At 40.1% G+C, this 20,668-nt stretch overlaps 1 protein-coding gene across 1 annotated transcript in view; it reads left to right on the top strand.

Moving 5' to 3' along the window:
* The first annotated feature begins 1,993 nt into the window (after positions 1 to 1,993).
* dlgap2a (discs, large (Drosophila) homolog-associated protein 2a) overlaps positions 1,994 to 20,668 on the top strand; it is a 64,279-nt gene continuing 45,604 nt past the window's right edge. Inside the window, exons 1-2 of the mRNA XM_037695013.1 lie at positions 1,994 to 2,846; positions 16,171 to 16,385. Coding sequence (XP_037550941.1) covers positions 2,046 to 2,846; positions 16,171 to 16,385 — 1,016 coding nt within the window. The 5' untranslated portion in view covers positions 1,994 to 2,045. The remainder of the gene's footprint in view (positions 2,847 to 16,170; positions 16,386 to 20,668) is intronic.

Genomic DNA, 20,668 nt, shown 5'->3' with positions numbered 1-20,668 from the left:
CAGCTGTAAGGAACTTTTCACTGATTTTGTACTCACTGACTCTGACAATTGCTCATTTAAGTGCCAGAGTAATCACAGTTGAGGTGGCCATTAAGGTCAAACTGATCTATTAAATAATAATTAACATGTCAGGGTGTCATAATTAGCTTTACGAATATATCTGTGGAATTCAGTGGGTTGTCGATATTAAAAATGCTGCTGTTTTGTCTAAAACTGCTCTCCTGCTGTGTCCACCCCTCCCGCTGTGGCTCATAAAAACTCTCCTTCAGTTTATGAGGTTACAGCTTCAGTGGCTGCTTTTATGAGGTACATCTTTAAAAGGCAAGTGAGCTTAGCTTTGTTGTATTCTGTCTGGTTCCTTAAAAAAAAAAAACAGGGTGCAAAAAAGTTTCAAATGAGACTTGGGTGCGATTAACAAAATGTTCACCTTCTGTTGGAGACCCAAGTAAGGAGAAATCCTACTGATGGAGAGCAGTTTGTGTATTAAGACATACCCATAACACATCATTTTACACACTTTAAAAAAAGTTTCTTTATAAGATTATAAAACATAGTAAACATTCATTAACTTCTGTAGCTGGCAGCTTGATAAAAGTTTACTGACATGAGTTTAATCACTTGCTACGTAAAACCATATTGAGGCTAAAACGAGTGAGTCATTTTCTGACCTTCTATGACTTATTTTTTAGGATTGTTCATGATACAGGGCTTTGCTTAGACCCACATTGTCCTGACTCAGGACCCTGAAATCAGAGAGGGTGGGCATAATGGTGAGGCGTAGCAATAAACCGTTCCTCTAATTTTACTAAATGTATTGGAATTTTAGGCTGGGATATTTGCTCTCGGTAAACTGTTGCACAGATTTGTGCTTTAATTGAAAACTAAATAACAACCAGAGCATGAGGGAGGGTGCATTTGGTGAGCACCTCTCAAGGACTCCTATCTGGCTAGTTGCCTTACAGCGCACTGCTCAGGGCTTTGACGGATGACACCAGCACCTCAGAGTGATAGGCTATTATTTCACCTTGCATTGGATAAATGGTAATGCAGGCTTACCTGTCCTTCCCTTGTATACATTCTCTACCCCCCAAACACACACATACCATGTAGAATTATGCCACTCCATTATTATTATTATTAATAATAATATTATCTGAGTAAGCATATATAGGACTGTTGTTATTTCGATCCTGCAGTCTGTGGATTTCATGTCAACAGTTCAGGGTTTTTATGTTGGTATTGTTTGGCTGAAGTGAGTGAGAGTAGAGAAAAATTCCCATAAAAGTATGTGAGGTGGTTCAAGAGATTTATTTTTGGTCATCATTAGGTGTGGTAGTTTTCATTTCTGGATAAGTGCTTTTTTGTATTCGTCTTCATGTGTGCAAGTTGGCCACCTGGCCTAGGACATTTGATTGTTGTACTTGATGACTGACTGTTTTGGATGGGTGTGTTCTGCAAGTGTTAAAAGCCTACTTCTGAGATTCCACAGGAGGTTGAATTAAAACACAGCAATGAAGACTACCTATGAGACAGATCTGGTTGGCAAGCCTCAGACTGACAGTTTTCCAGATAGGGGAGGAAATGTTTCTCACTTAAAGAAACTGGTCCAGATGCCATGATTTAACAATTTTTTGTTGTTATCTACCTGAATTATTGAGCTTACAAACCGTTTTCTTTATGTGTGTGTTTCTTTCACAGATCAGCAGTATTCATGGACACCCTCGCGGTACTTCGATGAGGACAGTTACTCTCCACCGCCCAGGAACATGAAGGGTCTCTCTGGTGGTCGCCCTGTCCATCTCCAGCTCACATCGCCCACCTCACCTCATGCCTGTGGCCTGGCTGAATGTGACCATTCCCTGGATCACCATCTCCGCCATGGTGACCCACGGTCACCCTCCTACCTCCTCAGTCCCACTGAGAGCTGCGCCCTTGAGAGTCACCATCGCTGTTCCCCACGGAGCTCCATCCACTCCGAGTGCATGATGATGCCCGTGTCTCTATCAGCCACCGACCACTCCATATCTAGTAGCACTTTCCCCCGCATGCATTATGGCAGCTCTTCAAGAGACAGCGGTGGAAACACTTCTGGTGGTAGAGATTCCCGAGATGACGGTGGCTCATCCTCACATGGTGGCAGTGGCAAAATGAATAGAATTCCAGCAAATCTTTTAGATCAGTTTGAAAAGCAGATGCCGCTGCATCGAGATGGCTTCCACACATTGCAGTACCAGCGCACCTCGACCACAACTACCACTACTGAACAGCGCAACGAAAGCCCTGGGCGAATTCGTCACTTAGTTCACTCTGTACAAAAACTTTTTACAAAGTCACACTCCCTGGAAGGGTCTTCCAAGATGAATGGAACTAAAGGCGACTCGCATAGGGAAAGCTCACACCACCACCATCACCACCACCAAGCCCACCACAAACACAGCAAACGAAGCAAGAGCAAAGACCGCAAATCTGACAGCAGTGGAAAGCAACGTTCTGGAGGATGGTGGAGTTCAGATGACAATCTCGATAGTGACAGCACGTACAGAACACCGAGCATCATGTCGCGGCATCCTGTGGACCACGTCAGTCACTGTTATCCTGACTCGGTTCACAGCCACCTGGCTGGGAATCTCTCACTAAAGACCTCCAAGAGTAACAACGATGTAAAGTGTTCAGCCTGTGAGAACATTAGCATGGCACCGGAGGGAAAGTTCATGAAAAGGAGTTCCTGGTCAACGCTAACAGTCAGCCAAGCCAAGGAGGCCTACAGGAAGTCATCACTGAACCTGGAGAAGTCCATGACACCCATTGACATCAAATCCAATCTGAGGCCATGTCACTATCTTCAGGTACGTTTGGCCTTTTTACCTCATCAGTCATAAGACACCTGTAGCACAGTAGCATGTATTAAGATGAACGTATTTCAAACATTATAGTCACAGATTCACTTACCTAATAATCTTTATGCAAAATCAGCTTTGATGCCACCTGCTTGTCAACAGTGATTGCAGAGGAAATGGTAAAAAAATAAAATGGAAATTTTGACAATAGTACTTCTACTGTATAACCGATGTTCAAAACAGAAACACAATGGAAAAAAAACAAAAACAGCAACATTAGAGAAAACGCAAACTGAGATCAGTTTAAACAACAGGAAAAACAAATTAACATTTTCGCAAAGATCAATACACAATAGACATCACAAAAGCAGCCTAACATATTACTTTTTTATTTGTTTACAAATGCATTGTAAACTATTAAATGGTGCATTGTGTTTTTATGTTAAATAGGTTTCAACACCTTTTATACATTTTTTTTAACAGTGTTTTTTTTTTTTTGTTCTCTTGTTAAGTATTACGGTATGACTTTTTAGTTTTCTGGATGGATTTTATCTTCTTCGTCTAAAAATGACTAGAACATGACTACCGCTTTGCATTTAGCAATCAAAGATGGTAATTACAAAAGATTTATCACTCTATCGCTGGATTAATTATTAATCCACTTTTGTTATTAAAGAATTATAAGGAAAACTAAAGTATGGTCAGAAAATTGCTTACTTTTTTTTAGACCAGTCAATAGACAAAGAAGAATAGCAGCTAGTTTCAACTGGATTGTGATTGATATAAAACTTTATTGTGCTCTGGATGTGACAATGTGAACTTGTCCTATAGCTCAGCATGTGGCTGCCAGTAGAAATGACGAGCACAGCAGGACAAATCAATTAACTCTGTAAATGATCTTTGCCTGAAGGGAAGAGTTGGTAGAATGAGAGTAAAATACCAGGGATCAATGTGGATTTTCACCTTTTTGTTCACATTTGTTTTTATATAGGTTTTATTTCAGGAAAAAGTTTAGTATTTACATCAGACTTCATTCCGGTTCAATGAGAGGCCTCGTAGCACTACAGGAAATCGATGCAGAATGAGTCAGCGTTTTTAACAGAAGCATTTTATAGATTATATGTGCATGCTGACGAGTGACTGAACAAATAAAGCATACTTCTAAACCTCAAAATGGAAATCTTAAGCAAGAAAAAATGTGTTCTGTAAAAAAAAAAAAAATATCGTGATTGTGTAAAATCTGAGAGCATCATATAATGAATTACCAGCCATGTCCAAAATGAAGTGGGCACTTCACTGGCATTGGGATGTAAGAGAGAGAGACACAATATCAATAGTAGACAGTGTGGTCCATGGTTTACACACTTTCATAAACAGAAGGCCGATACATTACTCAAATTAGCCAACGGATCCAAAAGAAGCACTCAGTCTAAGTTTACATCAAAAGAAAGTCGTGTAACTTTGACAGGCATATTTTTAAACTCCAGGCACTGCACTCATCTACTTCACTTCGTAGTAATCACAGTGAGTGAAGTCATATTTCCAGGAGAGAGTTGCTGTAATGGCTCGCCCAATCCTATCTTCCTTCTTTCCGTTTGGCCATTCAGCTGAAGTAGTGTCCAAGTTGCAGCACTATAAACATTTCTAAAAATAACCGCCGTTCCTGCTCCTTGCCGCAGGCCTATATTTAGCTCAGCGTTATCAATCCAATCCGCAAAGGGTGGGACAATTTTTCCCTCCCCGAACAAGAATCAATGCCCTCTCCGGGACCTTTCAGAGTAGTTGTATTAAAGGAGAGCGGAGGTAGAAATGCACACTGATGAAGTTTGTGCCTCTGTGATGCAGGACGCAAAAAGACCAGAAATGAAGCAAACGAGAAGTCTGCTTTTACGGCGTTCAGAAACTTGTATTGCTATTCACCGGCAGCAGTCAGGCAAGGAGGTACAACCAATAGTCTGGAGTGATAGTTTGCACAAACTAAGGGAGTCACATTGAACGTCTTCACTTCCTGTTGCTGCTGGATTGGGATCACCCACAAGTGTCTGAACTGTATCAACATAAAGTGAGCTCAGAGAATGTGCGTACTGCCTGCCTGCCCATGTGTGAGTGAGGGAGTATGAGAGGAAGTGTTATTTCTTTTTATTGGACACCAGATGGTTTGATGATGTGCTAGTCACCTTGTTTTGCGTCCTTGGCTGATGACAGATAAAATGAAAGACCAAAGTGTTGTGAAAGTGGGAGATTGCAGCGAGACTTGCTTAAGTGAAATGTTTAAGTTTTGTGTGCACGTGTGTCTTGAAAGGAAGACATTTGTCTAGTTCAGGGGTCTGCAACCTTTTAGATCAAAAGAGCCATGTCTACCCTTCACTTAGAGCCACAAAACCTGCTTCAACAGTGATTATCAACTGGTGGCTCATGGGCCACTTCAAATTTGTATGAAGGGTGTTTTTTTTATCCAGGGGGTGACTTTATAAAACAAACATTATATAATGAATTTTAACATTTAGTAATATTTTTTAAATTTTAGGGCTTAAGAAAAGACTTCATTCATGTAAACAAGGGGGGACAAAATTTTCACGCCAATTTTACCAAATAAAATGTAACCCTGAACTATGCAGGTTTTTGAGTCTTCATTTTAATAAAAAATAATAATAATTCTATCCCACTTTAAAGTACCAGTAATAAAGCATACATTTAAAGTGTATCTTTATTTGTCTAAATATTAGGTAATTTTGTTGGCTATGTCAATGTGACATTAAATTTTTAATTTCAAAACAACTTTTGTATTTACATTAACCTCAATTAGGTATATATATATAACTGCTTAAACTTGCCATTTCTCTTTACTGTCTAGTTGATTGCTCTTTTACAAAATCATGATTACTGAATTTTTCTGTCATATCACAAATTACCTTTAGTTCATGTAATAGTTATTGATGTCTATGCGTTTTTGTTTTAAAAGCTTTTGTCTTCCAGCTTTCCTGAGCTGAGACAAAACTTTAGAACAAAATAACTATTAAAGACACCTCTAAGCCCTGCAGGTCTGTTTTTTCCCGCCTGCGAAGAAAAGTGCAGTACAAAGGGAGGATTAGTCTTTGATAGTTTTGCTGAGATGGAGCATTGCGGCATAATTTAACAAGCCAATTAATTGCTAAGTTGGCCTGCCAAAGGTGAAGCTCTAGAGGCACACCGCCTGATGACTGAACTACAGAAAGAAAGTAGTAAAGATCAGAACCAAAACTGGCACTGTGATGCACATAGGAGGGAGTTCCCTAAAAGTTTTGTAAAAGGAATTCCTGCTTACAAACCAGGCCACCACCAACACTGTTAATAGTGGAGGTGGTGTGCTGCTGACCTCAACTCAGGATGTCGTGGGCAGAATACTTTGAAGACCTCCTCAATTCCACTGGCACATCTTCCACTGAGGCAACGGAGCCTGGGGACTTTGGGTTGGGCTCTCCAATCTCTGGTGCTGAGGTCACCGAGGTGGTTAAAAAGCTCCTCGGTGGCAGGGCCCCAGGGGTGGATGAGATCCGCCCGGAGTTCCTTAAGGCTCTGGATGTTGTGGGGTTGTGTTGGCTTACACAACTCTGCAATATTGCGTGGACATCGGGGGCAGTTCCCCTGGATTGGCAGATCGGGGTGCGGTCCCCCTATTCAAAAAGGGGGACTGTAGAGTGTGTTCCAACTACAGGGGGATCACGCTGTTAAGCCTCCCTTGTAAGGTCTATTCAGGAGTTCTGGAGAGGAGGGTCCATCGGATAGTCAAACCTCGGATTCAGGAGGAGCAGTGCGGTTTTCTTCCTGGTCATGGAACACTGGACCAGCTCTACACCCTAAACAGGGTCCTGGAGTGTGTGTTGGAGTTTGTCCAACCAGTCTACATGTGCTTTGTGGACTTGGAGAGACGTTTGACCGCATCCCTCGGGGAACACTGCGAGAGATACTCTGGGAATATGGGGTACCAGGCCCTTTGATACGGGCTGTTAGGTCCCTGTACGACCAGTGTCAGAGCGTGGTCCGCATTGCCGGCAGTAAGTTGGGCTCGTTTCCAGTGAGAGTTGGACTCCGCCAAGGTTGCCCTTTGTCACCAATTCTGTTCATAACTTTTATGGCCAGAATTTCTAGGTGCAGCCAAAGTGTTGAGGGGATCCGTTTTGGTGGCCTTAGGATCGCTTCTCTGTTTTTTGCAGATGATGTGGTCCTATTGACTTCATCAGGTCATGATCTACAGCTTTCGCTGGAGCGGTTTGCAGCCGTGTGACGCGGCCGGGATGAGGATCAGTTCCTCCAAATCCGAAGCCATGGTCTTGAGCCAAAGAGGGTAGAATGCCCTCTCTGGGTCAGGGAGGAGGTCCTGCCCCAAGTGGAGGAGTTTAAGTATCTTGGGGTCTTGTTCACGAATGAGGGAAAAATGGAGCGGGAGATTGATAAGCTGATAGGTGCAGCATCGGCAGTGAAACGGGCACTGTACCAGTTTGTCGTGGTGAAGAGAGAGCTGAGTCAAAAGGCAAAGCTCTCAATTTACCAGTTGATCTACGTTCCTACCTTCATCTGTTGTCATGATGGTTGTGACCAAAAGCATGAGATCAAGGATACAAGCGGCTGAAATGAGTTTTCTCCGCAGGGGGTCTGGGCTCTTCCTTAGAGATAGGGTGAGAAGCTCGGTCATTCGGGAGGGACTCAGAGTAGAGCCGCTGCTTCTCCACATCGAGAGGAGCCAGTTGAGGTGACTCAGGCATCTGGTTAGGATCCTCCTGGACGCCGCCCTGGTGAGGTGTTCTGGGCACGTCCCACGAGAGGAGACTCAGAGGAAGACCCAGGACACGCTGGAGGGACTATGTTTCTTGGCTGTCCTGGGAACACCTTGGGATTCCCCCAGAGGAGCTGGCCCAAGTGGCTGGGGAGAGGGAAGTCTGGGCCTCCCTACTTAAGCTGCTACCCCCCGCAACCCGACCCCGAATAAGCGGAAGAAAATGGATGTGTGGATGGATGGATGGATGGATGGATGGATGGATGGATGGATGGATGGATGGATAAACAGACTGTGACACAATATGATTTTTTCAGTCAGCTGTTAATTAAACTTCTGAACAAAACCATTTTTTTTGTGCTAAGCTCTTAAGCCAAATCAATAATAATGATAATGAAGTTCTAATAGCAATAGTTGCAGTTAGCAGTATTTTTTATACAATGCATAAGAATAAAGATAAAATAATAAATAAGCAATTAGCATATCTTGAAATTTAGTACCTGCAACTTAATGCATTACCCAAAACCATGGTTTTAGTTTAAATTCTTTAAAAGTTTCAGGTTTAATAATTCCAAATATAGACTTTATACAACCCATTTTGTTTGTGCACAAAGTTCAGTCCCATTTCTTTGTGCAGTCATCTCCTGCATGTAAACACTTCATGTATAAAGTCTCCAGTAAACATATCACACACTGTTGTTTAAGCACCACCAAACAAGGATGGTGAATAATGTTCAAAGTTGAGTCCGCTTGAATTTGGATATTTTTCTACATAATGATCTAAAGTGGGGATTTGGATATAATAGTTAACATACACAGTTCCTAATTAAATTAGCAGATGTGACAACACAGCCCGTTTACACACAAAATCAATTTAACAATGTTTGCCAAAATGAAGATGAGTAGCGAATGCAGACAGGAAACGACTACAATGAAAGAAATCCATGTTTGCTCTGAGGATGCAGTGCTGAGGTTTTCAGGATGCAGGAGGAGATGGGCGCTGATGTCAGCTAAAGGAAGATGCAGGGGTAAGCACCTGTGCCAGCTTTCATTATGATGAGCTGATGACCCACCGTTGTCAGCAAATTGACTCCAAAGGTTGACAAGGATGGACAACGACACGGATGTAATAAGATTCAGTAAAGGTAAAGATTTAATAGGGATATTGCAATGATAGTATGAAGTTCAGGACTTGACCTGTGATTTTGATTACTTTGATTACTCTGTAAATATGAGTGCTTAAATTGTGTTATGCATAATAAATCACATAAAAATCATCTCAAAAGCAATCAAAGTATTTTTTTATGAAACTATCACTTGGATGCACACAGAGTAGCTCAACAATTAGGAGTGAGTTTAATAAATCTGCAAATAAACAATCTGCTAAAAAAAAAAAGACGTCCATACATCAACCACAGCCGTGTTGACATAAATCATTGGTTTCATTACTTTCATATTTTTTTGTAAGTATTTGAATACGTTTCCTCTGTGACTGCCAGTGAAAAAGAATCCTGTGAGGTTTAATAAATGTTTTTATCAGAAGGTGAGACTGTCTGGAGATGTCCTTCAGATGTCCTGACTTGATTCATGGTGTGCTGCACAAAACATTACTTTTTGTGAATGTTAGTCTACAAGAATACTGTCATTAAAACAGAAGGAGTAATGTCTGGCAGTGACTTATTTTTCATAGATAGAGCCATAGAGGTTTTTAATTAAATGTGCTGATGGCCTGCAGGAACAACACAGACTATTCCCTGTGGCCATCAAAGAGCTCTCAGAGGCAGAAACGATGTTCAACACTTACAGTACTTTCCCAATCATTGTGGAGAGCACGATCAGCTAATATTACAGAAATGATCAAATTTAATGGCACACAGCTAAAGTTCCAGTCATGTCATGCACATTTTGTGAAGACAACCTCCATTAAATTGATTCCCTTGAGCCATAATTCTTGATTATTGGGTTGTGTCCAGCAAACTAAAGAAATAAAAGTTCTTACCATCAAAGTCCATGCTTCCAGGTTAAAAAAAAAATCAACCAAGTTCAGTCAGGTCATGGATGGTATCTTTTTTTTGTTGAGACGTTTCGTCTTTCATCCAAAGGACTGCATCAGTACGAGGAGCCACAACAAACTGTGTCCCATAAGCAGCACACTCACATAATGGGCCATCCAGTTTGCTGGTGATAAGATGATTTCTGGGGCCTGCCCTCTCCCCCGTCGACTCTGAGGCAGCCATTGCCAAAGTGGTTCAAAACATCAAAGTTCATGCTCAATAATTCGGGTAAAAAATCCAATAAAGTTTGTCAGGTCATCTGGATGGTTTCTGTGTTTGTTGAGATGTTTCGTCCTTCATCCAAAGGACTTAATCAGTCTAAGGAGTCACAACAAACTCGGTCCCATCACCAGCACAGTCACATAGTGGGCCAACCAGTTTGCTGTTGATAAGATGGTTTCTGGGGCCCGGCCTCACCCCTGTCAGCTCCTCTGAGGCAGCCATAGTCAAAATGGTTAAAAACATCAAAGTGCATGCTCAATAATCCAGGTAAATAATTCAATAAAGTTCAGTCAGGTCATCTGGACGGTTTCTTTTTTTGTTGAGACATTTTTTCCTTCATCCTTTGGATGAGGGACACACCAGAAACCATCATATCACTAGCAAACTTGATGCCCCATTATGTGAGTGTGCTGGTGGTGGGACTGAGTTTGTTGTGGCTCCTTAGACTGATGAAGTCCTTTGGTTGAAGGATGAAACGTTTCAACAAAAAATAAACCATCCAAATGACCTGACTGAACTTTGATGGATTTTATACCTGGATTATTGAGCATGAACTTTGATGTTTTAAACCACTTTGGCTATCTAAGGCTGCCTCAGATGAGTCGACGGGGGAAAGGGCGGGCCCCAGAAACCATCTTATCACCTGCAAACTGGTTGGCCCACTATGTCAGTGTGCTCCTTGTGAGACTGAGTTTGTTGTGGCTTCTAGGACTGATGAAGTCCTTTGGCTGAAGAACAAAACATCTCAACAAAAATAGAAACCGTCCAGATGACCTGAGTGAACATTTTTGGAAATAAAAGTTATGTTTTTGTAGAAATGCAGCTTTACATAAGATGCTGCCACAGACCTCAACTCAAATTCACTGTAAGATTCAAGTCACTCCTAAACCAAAGAAGACATTTCTCTTTTTAAATAAAACAAAAACAGAATCAGAAGAGTTTTCTTGAATTTGCAGCCCCGTCTGTGAAGTAAACACAAATCATCTCTTAGTTGGATCTTTAGATCATGATGAGCAGCAAAACCTTGATTAACAAGTCTGTAACAGGCTGAAAAATCCTAAGTGCTGTTGTTTTTCACACTGATATTAGGTCATTTTTTCACACTGTGCTCCATATTACTCTCTACAATAACATAGTTATTTAAATGTTTTTGTGAATTTAATGAAATGATGTTGAAATATGCAGAGAAATATCGCACTTGCAGATCTATCCAGGCTTGATTTTAAAAAAAAAAAACACTTTGGCATGAATGAGAGCATCAAGTCTTTTATGGAATGATCCGAAAACTTGGCACATCATTTATAGCTTTTTTTAATTTTCTATTTTTTCATTCCTCTTGGATAGTGAGCACAAAGACATTTTTAGATCCCTTTCAGATTCAGTTCCTGTCTGTGGGTTGGCTGTTGTTTAGACTAAATTTAACTCTTTACCACAGCTTGATGTTTGGAGGACAAAAGGGTTTTGTTCAGGATTTCTTGTCTATCCCAATAAAATTCCCAGTAGCAACAATGTGATGGAACTCTATGGTATGAAAGTAATTCAGATGGAATTTAGCAAACATTTCAAAAACAACTTAACATGCTTTGTGCTTGTGGGAAACTAGTACCATGTCACCACTGTGCCATGATGGCTTTATTATTGAAGCAACATTTTTGGTTTCCTGTCTGACGAAAGCCCTAAATTTTGACTTTCTTGGGTTTAGCTTTCTTTTTTTTTATTGGCTGCTCGCTTCTTTAGCAACAAACAAACTCAAACTGTTTTTGCACCGGCCACCAAGCTACCACAGCCCACATGTGTGTAGCAGAGGGCTGCCATCTAGGGTGCAAATCTGGGGATTATGGACCTTGCTTAAGGGCCCACCCCCTTTCCCACCCAAATTTTAGATGTAATAGTCGAGGGATTCAAACCGGTGACCCCAATTACAGGCTTGTCTTTTCTAACCTCTGCACTGCTAGTCCCCCATAACTTTCTTGGGTTTACCCCGAGGCTATAAAAATCTTTGTGTGTGTGTGTTTCATTTTCATGGCTTCATTTGACAGATGAGCTACAGTCAAGTTAAAGATTTATATGAATGCTTTAAAAGATTTCAAAACTTTATTTTTATATATTTTCAGCTCTGCTATAGAATCATTATATATGATATGCGTTTTCACAGCATCAGCACAAACTTACTCCTGTACCCACAGCTTGTTTCTCTTGTTGTTATCTTCACAGGGAGACACCCTTGGAATCTCCACATTTTATCAGCAAATCCAAATTAAACAAATCTCACCACAGCTTGCACCTGTCCACTGGCGTACTCTTCATTAATTAGATGTCTAAAAATATCAAACCCCTTCAAGACTTAATTAACCCATCCACTCTTTTTGGTAAATGGCCTGTCTTAGAAGGGGAGATGAATGACTCTTACTTGTGTCTGTTTGGGTTTGACTTCTAATGCATATGAGCACATGTTCAGAATTAAAGTAAGTTTGATTCATCCATGCAAGATTGCAAAATGCCCTTTTGTCCTTGGGTATAATGATTTCTTTGACATCATGTGTAAATGTGTCACTTCACTTTGTGTCTGACCAGTGCCACTTTTGAAAATGTAACACAGATTTGGAACCAAATTAGTGCCCAGATTCTAGGTTTTCAAGGTTCTAAGTTTTGATTCAACATTTTCCACCATTAAGACTTTTTTTTCCACAATAAAGCCATCATTCAACTAGAGAAATTGCATTTCCTGTGAAAATGCAGGCTTATTGCTGAAGAACTTGCTGAAAAACAGCTGAAATTAGCTAAAAAAAACATGCTGAAATGTAGCTGAAATGGAAGAGCAAGTCCAAGTTAGCAGAAGAAAGCAGTAAGAACATTTATTTGCTAAATTTGGTTTAAATAAGCAGATATGAGCACACAAATTAGTAAATTTGTTGAAAAAGCTGAAATTCGCAAAAGAAAAAATAGCTGAAAAGTAGCTGAAAAGGCAAGAAGAAGCTTAAAACACCAGAAGAAAGTTGAGGGAGCACAATTGTGCCCAATTAGGCTTAAAGAAACAGGAATTAGCACAAAAATTGGAAATTATCTAAATAAAAAGCATATATTAAAAAAGAAACAGCCCAATAGTAGCTAAAACAGCAGAAAGAAGCTTAAATTATCAGAAGGAAGTGGAAAGAGCACATTTTTGTTGAATTAGGCTGAAAAAAGTTGAAATGAGTGCAAAATATGTGGATTTAGCTGAAATTGCTGAAATCAGCATTAAAAAAACAACTAAATAGTATTTGAAATATCAGAAAAAGTGTAAACTTGCAGAAATGAGCTGAAAGGAGCATGAGTTGAAATTAGCAGAAAGAAGTTAGAAGACACACAGAAATGTTGTAGTTAGCAGAAATAAGAAAGGAGCACAAAACTACTGAATGAACAGCTGAAAGTAGCTGAAAAAATGTTTAAATTTGCACAAAGAAGCTGAAAGAAGCTGAACCAGAACAAAATGTGAAAGGAGCAGTAAAAGGTTATAAACAGATCTAAAGATTTAAATGATGTAAAAGGAGCTCAATTCATTTTCTATGAGAAAAAAATGTCTGAAAAGGCTAAATATTTCAAAAAGCTAAAGTTGCACCAATACCAAAAGTCATTGCACCCTTCTCCTGAATGAGCTGAACGTTTTGATTTATTTGTTGAAATAGCACAAAAAATGTAGAACAAGAAAGATGCCAAAAAACGTACAGAAGAAAAATGGATCACAGTAGTGTGAATGCTTCATAACCATTCACTCAATTTAAGTTTTGATTTGATGCTTGTTAGAAATACAGCTGTGGAAGGGAACGCATTAATGGTGGTGAACTAGTGTCACCGATAAATAATATTTTGGATAAAGTCATTTTCTGCTCAAACTCAAAGCTTTTTTTTTCTCTATAGAAAAGGTGGTTAAATGCTTTCATCTTTAGTAACCTGATATTATAAAAGACCGGCTGTGTTTTCATTAGCTTTTAAATGCTAATCAGATCTCAGTTTGCATAAATGTGTCTGACACATTAGTGACATTTAGACGTGGCTTATCTCTTCCTGACATTTGCCAGTGACGCTCTGCTGGCACTCGGTTCACTGTGAACTTGTGAACAGCAAGTTAGCCACTGACGGGCAGAGGAAAACACGCCATCATTATGAGCGTTATACATTTGTCCAACATTTATTTTTATCAGTAGTGGCTTGCACAATTCAAAATAATTTTTGTTACGATACAAAGACCAATAAACAAGGCTCAGACTTGTCTTTATAAAATATAAAGACAGAGAAACTTGAGCTGCTTTAGGGCCAGGGTGTTAAAGTGATGAATGGGTATAGCATCAGGGAAGACTTCAACTATCACATATAATTTAATGATTACTGACAATGTCATATTTTATGACTGTGCAAGCAAGCCAAGCTTTTAGGACAATCAGTAAGAGTGCGTTTGTGTCAAAGTATTTGCGTTTGTGTGTCGTCTTGTGCTGCTTTTGTGAGAAAACTTCAGATCTTGACTCAGCTGTTCTTGTAATCAACTCACCTCCTGTGTTTAATGACAAAAAAATCAAGTGTGAGCAACAGAAAAAAAGTGAAAAATATCAAAAGGAGCTGTGATTTTGTCTGCATATGACATTGCAAACAAACAGTGCCGGTCCATTATACTGTTGGAAGTTAGTCCGGCAGATTTTAATAAGCTCTGCCACCATCCTCGTTATAAAAAGCTATTAAAATTCTATAATATTACTATGCGTGTGGTGTAATTGGATGTACAATTAAAATCTGACATTGTTTCTTTGGTGTATAATAATCATGACTCAGAAAGTAATTTTGATTCATAGTGTCTGTATTCTTACCACTCATGTTATGGTAAAATGTGCCCTGCTTGAAATTGATTCCAACAATAAAAATGCTAATATCAGAGTATATTAATCTCTAGTTCTGTTCTGTGCACATGCAAGATGTTGGCTCTCTGCTCACAGTTTATGTTTAAGAGCAGCTTTGTATTGTTTGTCCTGCATGAAATATTCACTTCCAAATGAAAGCAAGCAGCAAATGCAAGTGGGACTCCCTGTTCGCTTTCTGAAATTGGATAATGGTGATGCCTCCGCCTGGATTTTTAATTACTTGCTTTAACGAGTGGAAGAAAATTGCGGCACAAATCGTCTGGCTTGTTTTGATGGTTGCAAAGATGTCACCTTTTACTCTTGTCTTCCAGCAGAAATTGTCTTTAACAATGCAGCTAAATTCAGAAAAGCATTTCAGTCAAACTTTTTTAGTGTTTTGGTCAAACTAGGTTAAACTGTACATCTGAGAGAGAAAACCAGTCAGTATCTGGTGTGACCACCTTTTGCCTCATGCAGCGCAAACATCTCCTTCACATAGAGTTAATCAGGTTGTTGACTGTGGCCTGTTGAATGTTGGTCCACTCCTCTTCAATGGCTCTGTGACGTTGCTGCATGTAGTGAGAAACTGGAACACATATGCCGATCCAGAGCATCCCTAACATGCTTAATGTCCAGTGAGTATGTTGGCCATGCAAGAACTGAGATGTTTTCAGCTTTTAGGAATTGTGTACAGATCCTTGCAGAATGGGGCCATGATACATGAGGTGATGGTTGTGGAGAAATGGTGTAACAATGGGCCTCAGGATCTTGTCACGGTATCTCTGTGCATTCAAAATACACCAGTGTTCGTTGTCCATAACATACGCATGCCCATACTACAACCCCACCGCCACCTTGGGCCACTTGATTCATAACTTTGACTGCCAACAGCTCACCCACACAATGCCATACTGCCCTGTACAGTGAAAACAGGGATTCATCAGTGAAGTGAATATGTCTCTAATACCATATGGCATTGAATGTGAGCATTTCCCCTCTAAAGTCAGTCATGCACGGAGATAACATGCAAACTCCACTTTGAAAGGTCCCCGGCCAGGATTTGAACTGGCGACCTTCTCACTGAGAGGCAGCAGCTCTACCCATGCCAATTGCAGTCTCCCTCAAAACATGCAACGTCTGTGGTGTTGTGGTGTGTGATAAAGCTGCACATTTTAGAGTGGCCTTTTATTGTGGGCAGCCTAAAACACCTGTGCACTAATCATTCTTTGTAAGCAGCATCTTGATATGCCACACCTGTGAGGTGGATGGATTATCTCAGCAAAGAAGAAGTGCTCACTAACAGATTTACACAAATTTGTCATACAGGCATATATTTGTTTGAGCAAATGTGAACTTTTTATGACATTTCAATATGTATTTTATACAATGATTCATTTCTCCAACCTCTCTGTCTTTTCCAATCTCCCACTCAACAGGTACCCCAGGATGAGTGGGGGGGCTACCCTGGGGGTGGGAAGGATGATGAAATTCCTTGCCGTCGAATGCGAAGCAGCAGCTACGTTAAAGCCATGGGAGATGAGGAGAGTGGAGAGTCAGACTCCAGCCCTAAGACTTCGCCTCAGAAGTCGGTGCGACCCGACGCCCTCATTAAGGCCATCATCAGACCCAAGGACCTGCTGGACTCCCAGAGGTATGGCACATGCTAAATCCAGAAATCTAATGTTTGACTTTTTTCTGCTTGGTTTCTCGCATTTATATTTTTGTTAAGATGCTGTACTCAGAAGTAAGATGCATGTTTGATTATGTATTACTTTTAAAGTTTTCCCCATATATAGTTATATTTATTTGTTTGAAACTCTGACATTTTAATTGATACCATTAGAGCCATCCGAGATGCACTTTCACTGTCACAAAGTCATGCAAAAAAGGCAGGGTGAGATATTTCTTAAAACTTTATAAAAAAAAAGCTCATACATCAAGATCTGAGTGAATAATCTCCAGTTCGTGAGCTGTGGTATATTTTATCTGCTTCTGTTTAATAAGGGAATCTCAAGACTGCATTTCATCTCAGCTCACTGTCAGTGTCTGTTTGAACCACATCCTACCTCTTATTCTCTCATGCACATTCCCCCTCAGTGTTGGTGGTTTTAAGGTTTCATGCATGGTCCCAGAACTACATCAGTGGGAAGCTGCTGGTTGGTAAACCTGGTGCTCATTAGAATTTTCTGTATAGGTTTTCATGTTAGTTGTACGGAAACACTGAGAACTTTCTACTGGGGTGGGTTCTATTACAGGGCCTATAGAAAGTATTCAACCCCTTGTACGTTGTATGCTTTTATTGCTGTCATAAATAAATCATGGTATAAATGAATTGTTCTTTACGGAAAAAAAAACAAAAACACTTTTTCAGTGTCAATTTGAAATAGGATATCTACAAAGACATACCATCTATCCACTGTTTTTACCCGCCTCTTCATTTTAGGGTAGCGGGGGTCACTGGTGCCCATATTCAGCAGTCTGTGTGAGAGGCAGGGGACACCCTGGACAGGTCTCTAGTCCATCACAGGGACACATAGAGACAAACGAGACAAACAACCATTCACTCTCTCACTCACACTCAGAAACAATTTAGAGTTACCCAGTTAGGCTAACATGCATGTTTCTAGTCTGTGGGAGGAAACCGGAGTACCCGGAGAAAACCCACACATGCATGAGGAGAATATGCAAACTCCCAGGCTGAGATTCAATCCAGCAACCTTCTTACTGAAAGGCAACAGCTCTTCTTAACTGCATTGCTGTGTCACCAAAGTCATACCAATTATCTAAAAATATACTATGTAAAGTAAGTGATTGCATAAATATTCACCACCATTTAAAGTGTCTGTTCTACTTCAACTCAGAAAAAAATTTAATAAAAAGTACAAGTCAGGGGATATATACAAAAGGATTTCCAAGGCCCTAAACATCCCCAGGAGTTCTGTTAAATCCATTATCAATAACTGGAAGGAATATGGAACATGTACATCTACCAAGAGCAGACTGTCCTAACAAACTGAGTAACTGTGCAAGACAGAGAAAAATGAAGGAGCCCACCAAGACAACTGTGACCACTTTGAAGAAGCTACAAGCTCCAACAGGTGAGATGGGGAAGACTGCACATACAACAACTGTTGCCCTGGTTTTCCCCCAGTCAAAGCCCTATGGGAAAGTGGTAAAGAGAACGCCATAATTGATTTATGACTGCAATAAAGGCATTAAACATCCAAGGGGGTGAAAACTTTTTTGATATGCACTGTAAATGTTGAGGAAAGGAAATACTTTTTTTGGTTTGTTTTCTTTAATGGAAGAAGAAAAGAGGATGACTTGACAAGACGAGCAGTATACTTCATAGTGAGATACCATGACTATGGCTCTCATAAATGCTATTTATATTCTAGAAACATTAAACCATGTTTAATCTGTTTTGAATAGGACACAATTTTGTTTACAGTAAATTGACTATTTTCTCTACAGTAATTAGTGTTTGCTCACTTCTTGCCTGACCTTTAATGGTATCACACGTTCTTTTCCCATCTTGTTGTTAATTCATTTTGTACCAACTTTACATTATAAAAACCACTAGCTAAATGTTGTCATATGAATAAAACTTCCTATGCTGTTGAACTCATCTGTGCGTTAGTTTCAGAGGTTTATGAATGTTCTATTTTACATTTGAACCCATAAAGGAAAGTTCATTCTTATAATTCCAAGTCATTTTAAATGTTGGCAGAAAGCAAATTCCCTTTTGTTCCCACTTAAATGGGATTTTGTTTCCCTCTTTGTTTGCAGCAAAATGTGAATGCAGACGAAATGAAAAGGGCAGGTCAGAAGGGAACTGGCCTTTTCAAAACACAATATTTTTATCAGCCACTCAAAGTTTGAGTGTGCTTACAAGCAAAGCTTTAAGTGGACTTAAAGGTGTCCATTAAAGGCCGCAAGTGAAATGTGAAAGGTCTGATTGAACAAAATATTGTCAGATGTTTTATTTTTGTTGATAAGAAACCAGGGTACAAAAAAAATACAAGTAGTGGGAATGACAATACAAATGTTTCCTGGTAATTTGGTGACCTGTGGAGGCGACTGCCTTTTTTTTTTAAGTACGGTATTATGTTTTTAGAATTTGCTACAGCTCTTCTATATTTGATGTAAAATAGTTTTAATTTCCCGCTCTATCAATTAAAATCAGTGTGAACTCGTCACTTATTAACATATTCTTCATGCATGATGTGTGCACGATTGTGCAGAAGACCTCACTGAATTATTGACATTTTTGCATAAACTACAGCATCCGTGTAGCCTGCCTGAAGGCAGATAATCTGACGTGTGTTATAGATGTTATGCCATGATGACCTTATATGTTTAAAATCTTGTAGCGTGGATTCCACGAGTCATAGTGATGCAGCTTGGTATGACAGTAAGAGATCAAACAACAGCTGTTTCCAATTGTATTGTGCACCTGACTTCATGTTCATTTCTATTCAAAAGCTTTGTTTTCTGTCAAACTGAATCTTTTTTTACTTGATTATGAAAATAGCGGTGGGAAGAATCTGCAGAATCCCTTATGTTGTTTGGAATTTAGCTGCTTTTTGCAGGATGACAAGAAAGGGAAGCTCAGGATTGTGTAAAGATTCAAAAACTTGCCATCACTGTCAAATAGTTCCTTTTTATACCAACATAATAAGCCAGATATTCCTCTCAATAGAGGTATCATGGTGAATAGAATGTTATGGGATGTGATCAGAGAGGATCATAAAGATATCTGTCGCCGAAGATGCTGTGGTTTTGCTCTTCTAACACCTCTCACATATTGTGTTGTAATGTATGCAGCTGCCACAGTGAGGCTTCCTCCCTTTTTTTACACCCTGTAAATCTCCCCCTCACTATCAATTCTGAATAGCTGTAAACAGTGAATGATTTATGAGGATGCAACAGCAGAAAGGGATATCAATAACAGTTATTGTACTCCAAGGCCCCGCTGAATAGACGGCTCTGGTTGTGGTTAGACCCAGAGTCTGCTGAGCTCTGCTAAAGGCAAGATATTGACCAGCAAGGCTCGGATTGTGTGACCCCTCTCTGAGTGCATCGACGGAGGTGGCAGCGTTATTGAGTCTGCAGATGAGGGCTTGTTTGTGCTTTTATTTCAAAATGCCTTGAGTGTCCCCGTGGGGGTCATTACCGAAGCATCCTGATCCTCCTGCAAATCCACTGAAGAAAGGATGACGTGAACTGGCATCCACCAAAAAAACTTTCTTATCGCAGCTTTTTGAGACTGATTTACCTTTAAATCTGACCAGTGTTCCACCTACTGCATTGGTTAAACTATCAAACTGACGCAGTTTAACAAAAACTTGGACCGTTTTCAAACTTTCTCTGCAGCAGTTGTGGCTTCCTTTAGTCCACAACTCTAGCAGACAGTTGTGTCTTAATTGGCCTCCAGCCACTCCACATTCACAAACCAATCCGCTGTGCACAGTTCAGGAGCGAAGCTCACAGAGCTGAAGGAACGTACTACACACTGTAAAATGTTATACTGCCTCTAACAGACATCCTGTGCAGCTAGCGTATGTGGTGCTCATTAAACACAGAGACTGATTGGACAGTGCCTCACAGCTGCTTTAATCACCCTCATCTGGCACTGTTCCTTCAAATAATCTGTTCCAACAAAACCTCACCCTGCCACCACAGCATCTTTAAAGAAGATGTGCAGCACCTCAGCTTTAGGATGTTTGTAATGCAAATGAGAAGAGCTCAGTGACTTGCCCAGCATATCTGAAAGAGTCAAATTTACCGTATTTTTCGGCCTATAAGTCGTGCTTTTTTGCATAATTTGCATGTCCTGTGACTTATGCGCCGAATTGACGTATTTATGGATTTTTTTTCATATGTATAAATCAATTTTTGTCTGAGATATGACCATTTTCATTCATTCTGACT

Source organism: Nematolebias whitei, chromosome 21, assembly GCF_014905685.2.
Source record: "Nematolebias whitei isolate Nwh7 chromosome 21, NemWhi1, whole genome shotgun sequence".
NCBI lineage: Eukaryota > Metazoa > Chordata > Actinopteri > Cyprinodontiformes > Rivulidae > Nematolebias > Nematolebias whitei.
This window is presented reverse-complemented; position numbering and strand designations above follow the sequence as displayed.